The sequence below is a fragment of the Populus trichocarpa genome, chromosome 1 (genome assembly GCF_000002775.5).
Source record: "Populus trichocarpa isolate Nisqually-1 chromosome 1, P.trichocarpa_v4.1, whole genome shotgun sequence".
NCBI lineage: Eukaryota > Viridiplantae > Streptophyta > Magnoliopsida > Malpighiales > Salicaceae > Populus > Populus trichocarpa.
The window spans coordinates 47,610,558-47,619,622 of NC_037285.2; the positions used below are offsets into that span (position 1 = coordinate 47,610,558).

Genomic DNA, 9,065 nt, shown 5'->3' on the forward strand with positions numbered 1-9,065 from the left:
TTACTGAATGAATCATGGCATTTTAAATGAACAAGAAAAGAACCTTGAATCTTGTTATTTCTGCAGCTTGAGATTCTTTGATGACATTGAATTGCTAAACTTAGTGAATACAACAGTTTAAAGAACTTTTCTCGTTTTCCGTTCTGAAGCTGCGCTTAAGCTCAAATAGGGAAAAAAGAATGGAAGTTCATGTTCCTTCTCAAAGGGTAAGGAGATCAGCAATGGACTATTTCTCACTTCACTGCTTCAGCAATCATCTATGTCCAGTGCTTTCGGAATGAAGTTAGAAAAAAATCATGTATCACATCCTCCTTCCAATTGCAAACCTTCTGGCGACTCCAAATATAAGTGCCTTAGTTGCGAGCCCCCGGTCAAGAGTACAAGCAAGAGCAACAGCCCCACCAATCACTAAAAACTTCGGTATATTATTCCCAACACGTTTCTCAGGTGTTTCCTGAGATTCAATCTCTAACATATCACTACTAGTCCTGCTCTCCAAAGATCTCACGTAGTCTGCACTCACTTTGGTGTTGATCTGAGCCATAAAAGCACTACGTGAAAGTGGAGCTGCAGATGCTCTATGTTTCTGATATGCACGTAGACCAGGCTCAATCTTCTTCACAGCTCCCCACATACCCTGCCGGACTCCAAGCTTTGCAATTTCCCAAGGAATACCCATGTCTTCATGGTGGAACAGCATCACCTCACAGGCAGTCAGCTGGCCATCCCCTCTTTTTGATTCAACTGGTTCACATCCAACAGAGACATCTCAATCACACAAGGAACATGCTAGGCGACTCATATAAAGAGAAATGTACAAACGTGTATAATTTGGAAAACTGAGGATAAGTTACCTGCACGAATGCACCAGCTTGAATAGTACAAATCAACACGCCTTGGTTTGTTGCGCCTTGGCACAGAGGAGCAAGGAACTCCCTGGAACATGAAGAGACATGCTATTAAGTTTCTAAAATGAATAGAAGCAATTAGATTGGAGAGCAACCGGTTTTATCTTTTTTCATACCTTTGTAACACAGTAGTACATTCGACCTGACTCCCAAATTCGACGGCCTATGATGTATTCTCTGTCACTACAAAAGAAAGGAAACTGTGCCAGCAAAAAACCATAAATTCAGTAAACAAGCCAACACAAACAGAACGCTTCAAAGAAACAAATGATAAAGCGGATGCTCTTCCCACCTTGCGCACCCACTGGACCAACATGGTTCCTGTGGTAGGGCAATCCTCCAAAGTTTCAGCGTGTAAAAGCATGTCGTCCCACTTTGCTCGAAATTCATCATCCCAAAAGAAGTCCCTCATCAGTTCAGGTGTGACATCCTCGTAAACAGTTCTGCTACGATATTGTGGAGGGCCAGTCTAGAAAATTCATTGAAACATAATCCATATCAATCACAAGGGTTGCACAAGTCTACCAAACAGCAACATTGTAAAGCAAGAACTAGCATTGATAACTAAAGGTTTATTACCAAGACAGCATTAACCAGTCCCGTTACGCTAATTCACAAAACAACACCAATTTGACAAAAGGAAACCTACCTCAGGATCTCTGCGCCAAGCTTGATAGCTCATAGTAGGTGTTGAACGATCCATCATTTGAATCCAAGCAGGACCTCCATCTGTCACTTCCACCAGCTTACTCAAATGCTCCAAATCATCTTCCATCACAAGATCTGGTTTTTCCTTTTTCATTTTTGATGAACTGCCCAGTTAAAGTCAACCATATCAGTTTCTTCCTCTCTTTTTTTTCAATTCAATCAAATGCCACAAATTCTAATCATAATCCATAGCTAAGAGCATCATACTAAACACGCAGGCTGAAAATGCAAGTAATTGCAAACAAAAGTCATAAAGACATTTACTTTGAAGCGAAAACAACTGACCTGCATTCAGAATTGAGGGTAGGTGGCACAGAGAGAGAGTCCTTTTGAAACCCTCCATCATCAGCAACCCAAGAAACACAACTTGGCAACTGAAACTTCAAAATATTGAAACTTGGAATCACAGAACTTCTTGTTGTTGCTGAAAATTCTCCTTCTTTTTTAGCCTCCTTTGAAACCTTGGAATCCAACAACATTTCTCTACTCAAATTACTAGCCCATTTAGGCTTCCATGCCCACCCCACAAGAACCCCAACAGCAACAGCAACCCACAAAGGAATCACAAAAATCAAAATCTCACTCAACACTTCCCCAATTGTAGGTCTTTGCAAAATCTCCAATAAAACTGAACCTAAAGCCATCTTTAACCAACAAAAGCAAAAAGCAAAAAGAACCCAGAAATCTCCAATTAAACCCTTGAAAATAAAAATCAAACAACAAAAACCCTCGATTTAATCCAAAAGAATAAACCTTTAAAGCACAGGATTATTCAAGGGTTTTCAAAATAAATAAAAAAACCCACAAAACAACCTCCACGATCCTAAAGAAGATATGGGTTTTGCAGAGAAAATGTCAGGGAAGTGAAATAACAAGTTAAAACTCCGTTCTTGTTGTTGGAAAAAGGATAAGGATTCAGAGATAAGCGGTAGAGAGACGTGCTGTTTAGATTATTGTAGGGCCAACATGATTTTCTTTGTTTTTTTCTACCTTGCACCACACAAACTGTGTTGTTGTAATAATACAAGCAGTTACAACTTACAAAATATCAGGGTTTTTCTCTCCTCTTTCTGGACAAGTTAATTTGGAGCAAATGTTGAGAGATAAATGGGCACAGAATGGATAAAATTTTGTAGGCTTCTATTACTATGCTAGAGGAAGAATGATGAGGATTGGTGTCTTCTGTGTTGTTGTAATGTGTGAGGAGTTTATGTGGCCAAGTCTCTACGGCAAGGCCAACGAGTTCCCGTGCTTTGTTTGTTGAAGAGGATATGTGAAGTGGGTGTCTTTTTTATATGTGGAGAAGTGGTCTGTGGTCTGTGGGCACGCTGCTAGCTACCGCGTCTGTTTTTTCCACGTCTCATTTATCACGTTTTACCGTTTGTGTTTTTTTTCTTTTCCTTACCCGATATCTTTACATCTTTTTAAAAAGTAAAATTAATCAAATTTATATTTTTATCCTTTAAAAAATATAATAATCATTAGACAAATACTTCATAAACATTTTACCATTTATTTTTGATGATATTTTAGATTTCTATATGTTTTTTATTTATAAATATATTAAAATAATTTTTTAAAAAAACTACTTTAACTTCAACACATCAAAATAATCCAAAATCATAAAAAAAATAATTTAAAATAAAAATAAAAATTCAAAAACTTTTAAAAACTAAATAGATAAATGGATAGTTTTACTCTTACTTTTTATTATTGAAAGATTGATGTAATTTACAACTTAACCAAAATCCAAAAAACTAGATAAATAAATGGATATTATTCTGATTTTATCATTTGATGCATTAGGATCATGGATCATGGCTTCGACTCGTTGATTTAATTAAGGAAATGTTTGTTTTTATAGAATTAGTTTAGTATCCTTAATTGTATATAGTATTTATTTCCAATATATTTTAATATATGTTACTTAATATAAGCACGATGTTCAAACATACCATGTTCTTGAAATTCTCTAACCTATAGTAGTGGATTTTAACATGCGACATACATATAGCTTATAACAAAACTTTTCTTCTTTTGCCTGTCCCTACATCTCTCATCATGTAAAATAATAATATCAATATAAACAAAAAAAGCTTGGACTTTCCTTAGCTATTCATCATAGATTGCATTATTCCACTGCATCGCAACAAAAAGTTTTAAAAAAGTACAGTTAGGTCCTTCAAGTCTTTTATTTTTATATTATTTGGTCCCTTTAGTTTTGTATGTTTACATCTCAGTCCTAAAACTTTGTTTTTTTTACGTTTCAGTCCTTGCATATTGATCACTAGAAAGATCAATCTTTGTGTCAATAGGCTCGTTTTGGAAAGCAAAGTTCAATTCTTTATATTATTTGGTCCATTTAGTTTTATATATTTACACCTCGGTTCTAAAATTTTATTTTTTCATGTTTTAATCTTTGCATATTAATCACGAAAAAGACTAATTTTGATATCAATAGGCTTGTCTTTGAAAGAAAAGTTCAATATAAATGTTTTTTTTTTATTTTGTTTGATATTCATTTTATAGAGTCATTAGATGGTTTTTTTTTAAGCTTGAAATGAGTTTATTGAGATTTTTATGATTTTATTTTAGTGTTTTCAAGTGACAATAAATTTAAATATGAATTCCGATATCCAAAAACTCAAACCTTATTTTTTTTAAATCATCAAAGGTGACTGAAAAATGCACTAGTAGATAACAACATATTTACTCAATTTTTCAAAAAGACAGAATAGTTAGGAGCAAAATGCCTTTAGGCTCTTTTATTCAAGTCAAGCTCATGAGCCTAACCTTTTAGAAATAGTAGTGTTTGGGCTATTTTTTTTAAAGACCCCATCACTTATTATTTTATAATTTTATTTTAAAATAAAATTCTCTTTAAATAAATTTATTAAGATGAAATTTAAAAAATTTGGTTGTTCCATATAAACTTATATTTCTTGTGTTAATATTAGTGATAATTTTATGAATAGTTATATATTAACCTAATATATATAATTGTGCTTTAAAAATTTGCTTATGAATATTTAATGAGAATAAAATATTTATTTTGTTATTTTTTATTATTAGTTTTTTATATAAATTTTGAAATTAATTATTCTTTTATTTTTTTATACATGTAAAAATTACCAAGAACAAATATTTTTTTTAATTACTGCAAAACATGATCTTGAGGCGTAAGTATGTAAAAACTAGTTATATCGAAGTTGATTGAAATTTCACATATTCTTAAAAACAAGATGGATCATATTCGCAAGATCTTAACTACCAAATCAATTTATTTTAAAATCAAATAACTTCCTAATTATATTTTTGAATAACTATCAATTATCCATGTATGAATGCAAATCCTATCCAGTGATATGATTTCAAGAATTTGATTTGAAAAAACATACTCAACCATGTTCCAAATAATCATGATCTCTACAAACATTTAAGAAAGTGTTAAAACTCAATAATTCATACAATATAACCAGAAAAATATTCATAATTTAATATTTAAGAAAAGCTAGTGAGTTTACACATATATATTATGGAATTTCAACAGCGGTAACACAGATTTTCTCACACATGGCTGTGTGTGAATGTTATATATGAAAAAAAATAATTAAAAATATATTTACAAACAATCATATACATAAATATCTAATAAAACTACTGATAATTAACCATGAGGAATAATTCAACTGGTCAATCTTTTGATTTGCTTCCTAATGATCACGAGTTCGTATCTTCTGATCAGGGTCAATAGAGGCTTACATGGTCATTAATTTCAAGGTCCGTGAGATTAATCGAGCTGAACGCAAATTGATTCGGATATCCACGTTAATTAAAAAAAATAATACTGATAATTTTGTGGTGAATACAGTAGCACCTGTTGCCATCAATATGCAAATTGCAAACTGATCAATTGGGTACGTATTTGATTAACTTAGACAAACACTTTAAACTGATTGACGAAGACTCGGATTTAACTTAATCATACTTGTTAGAATGTCTTATTTGACTAATCTGGCTACTCATAAAAGAACGAATCATTAAGCTTTTTTGGCAATGAATTGTTCTTGGTCATGGCAATACTGTTCAACGATTTTGACCTGAATGTTTCAAAAGGATTGCTATGGAACATGTTCCATGACTCTTTTTTTTTTTTTTTTTTGAAAAGGGTTCAAACTTGAAATTAGAAAGAAAATAAGTCCTCGAGTGATCCAATAGATCAACCCTTTAAAGTTGAAAAAATAGAAAAAAATTTAAGTAACATGACATGATCATAAATGTTTCTTTGATTATCTTTACTTTAACAAGAGTAACAATGAGTTTTGAATTATTCAATAGGGATAGCTATTTCCTCCTCGTACCTAACTTTCATTCAACTCTTTCAAACATTTAAACCTAAAATCTTCATGTAGAAATATCAAACTTTAATGGTGATCTTTTCTTGAATGCCTTCGTTCAGAGAGACGTAGGGATTTTAGCTGAAGCTTGGTGGAAGGTGGAGAAGTTAGGCAACGATCGATCTTTTATTCATTTACTACACACATCTAAGTTCTTCCGAACGAAGGCATCATCAACCTAAGTATTTAAAGAAAGACCACAACCACTTAATGTTTCATAGAAAAAAGCTAAGATGATGTAATGATATTGATGATGGGGACATATCTTGCATCTCCACCGGAAGCCCACCTAATATTCTTTATGTAAAATAATTAATGAAGTCCATGTCTGAAACCATCGTTCCTCCCAATATCAGAAATACTGAAACTAAAACATGGTGCGTTTTTGTTCTTTAGTGCAAGCTTATTTACTATATGTTGTGAGAAATTTGAGGAAGATTTCTGGTTTTATTTATTCTCCAATCCATATGCTGGTTCAACTTTATCGTGACATGCTGCGGTTCTCATGCAAAGTCTTTTATTATGAGTCCAACATCCTTTTTTTTCTTGTTCAAAGCCATCTATGGCTTCTCAGCTCTACCGACCGATACTTGATCCTGGGTCAATACCATCATTGTTTTGAACCGACATATGATTCGTTTTCATGGTTAGGTTCGTCGGAATCTTTCAAAATCCAATCAAAACTATGATTTTGTTAATAAAAGAGAGTGTCCCTTCACTGTGAAAAGAAATTAAAAAGAAATTATCAGTTGCTATATCAATTATTATTATTATTATTTTTTATCAAAACTACATATTACTTTATTTTTTTTAAAAAAATATTCACTGATATTAAACTTTGTTGAATCAATCGAGTAATGAATTTATTGTGTTTTGCCATGTTAATATCTTTTTTTAAAAAAACTAAAACTAGATTTATATTAGATTTCATCTCGCTAGTTTTCTATGTGAACTGCATGGTAAAATCTAGTTGACTAATTATGTTCTTGGTAGACATCACATAAGCTGACCATTGAAAAAACAATTTAATTCTTGAAATTTAAGCATATTTTCATATTGGATACCTGGAAATTATTACTAAGCCCTCAAAATATTTCATAATGTTAGTAAGGCCTCGTGATAGTTTTACCTTGGCCCTCCCAGTAATTCAATCCACCCTCTGCCCCTGCGAGGAAGTTGCGTGATAAGAGAAAATTATGTCCATAACTTGGATTCAAATCCAAGTATCGTAATTTGAATTCTTGGGGTATTGTATTAATTACCTAAAGATTGAGTATACGTCTTTTATTATATTATTATGTGAATTAGATAATTTCAACATATCTTTTCCAAATTAAACAACTGATCAACATATACAAGATATGTTGTGTTCAACCCAAGTAGTAAAAGACGTATGAAACAGTAGCTAGCACCGTGACATGGTTCTCTGCCAAGCTTGCTAGGAGATTTTTCTAAAAAAAACAAGATGTGAACATGGAATAAAAATCAAAGTCGTTAAACTAGAAATCACATGTAACTGTTAGAGAATAATATAAATCATATTTTGAAATCTTATCTAACAGTTTAAGCTATTGAGTTGAGATGGTTCTTTGACATGGTATCAGAGCTTTAATGACCAAGCGGTCACGAGTTCGAATCTCATCATCCATATTTATTTGGTAAAAAATTAAGCACAAAGTAATGTGGGTCTGTGCAAGTTTCAAGTCCAAAAGGGCTTTCACTTGAAGGGGTGTGTTAGAGAATAATATAAATCATATCTTGGAACCTTACCTAACAGCTTAAGCTATTGGGTTGAGATGGTTCTTTGACAATAAACATATTCAAGTCCCGAGTCGTCACGGGTTAATTAATTTAATTAAAATTGACTTGGGTAAATCAAAACAATATAATTTCAGGAGTTTTATAAACATTAAAACTACAAAACAGGTTTTGACCGGGGCAGATTTAAAATGAGTGATAAAAACTGCATCTACCCCGTCACAAAATTATCTAGGGATCTTGCAGCAAATCTCTTGATAGCTACGTATATAAAAAAATGAACTGGCCAGACTCAATACATGTGTTCATCATGTAATTAAATTTATGTGTTTGTGATACTGATGTCGTAGTGCTCCTTCAACATGGCTGGAATCTTGAAAAACCTTTTTCCCTCAGTGGAGTTCAACACTTTTATTGCAGCAACATAGTTTTTGTTGTCAGGAATTCCTCATGCTTGCAATAGTCTTCTTCATGCGTTGCTGCTAATGGAGGTTGGGACCCAAAAAGAAAACAAAAGGGAGCGCATGTGGATGGTCCCTTAGCCTAACATGCTAATCGAATTGATATGTCCAATGGAAGCAGTCTTCTTCAAGGGCTGCCAATCTCCCAATGGAGGCTAATGGAAGCTGAGTTGACATCCAGCGATAGGCCTAACAAGCTCTAAGCAAATGACATCAAAGTGAACGCGGATGGTCCCTTGGCCTCCAATTGACCATGGATTTATAATCATTTAGATTCTCAGGAAATGGACAAGAAATATGAAAAAGTAGGTGTATGAAAAAGAAGGTACCTAAATGATGATGATATTAAGGTAAAGGACGGTGTCTGCTTATTGTTGTAGCTTATTGTTGTAGTGTGTAGTGATTATTTTTTACTTAAAAATATATTAATAATTTTTTTTTATTTTTAATATTAACGTATTAAAATTATTATAAAAATATTAATTTAATATTTTTTTTAAATAAAACAAACCCAAAAACAGAAACAATGGCAACATTTAATGGCCTCAATTTATAAGATACATTTCCTAGGATAAAGGTGTTGGTTTTTGGTGGATAATATAAAGCATGTTTAATATATGAGATTTTCTTATTTTAAGGCATGTATAAATAATTGAGGTACGTGCAAGTTGGTATATATATATATATATTCATTCTATTGGTAAGAAATTTAAAAACTTGAATTTGTTGAATTTATTTTTTCTGAATTTACTTGTCAAAAAAAATTCAGTTATTAGATTTATGGGATTCATTAGCTTGTAGGATCCATATATTCAACGTATGCCATTCTCATT

The 9,065-nt window shown here is 32.4% G+C and overlaps 1 protein-coding gene across 1 annotated transcript; it reads right to left on the reverse strand.

Annotated features, from left to right (window-relative positions):
* LOC7491411 (uncharacterized) lies at positions 1 to 2,884 on the reverse strand. Its single transcript, XM_002300473.4, has 6 exons — positions 1,902 to 2,884; positions 1,558 to 1,720; positions 1,201 to 1,377; positions 1,025 to 1,108; positions 855 to 936; positions 1 to 744 (listed from the first exon to the last, which is right to left on the reverse strand). Exons 1-6 carry the CDS (start codon positions 2,258 to 2,260, stop codon positions 302 to 304), a joined length of 1,308 nt encoding a protein of 435 aa, XP_002300509.3. The 5' UTR covers positions 2,261 to 2,884; the 3' UTR covers positions 1 to 301.
* Positions 2,885 to 9,065: the final 6,181 nt, after the last annotated feature.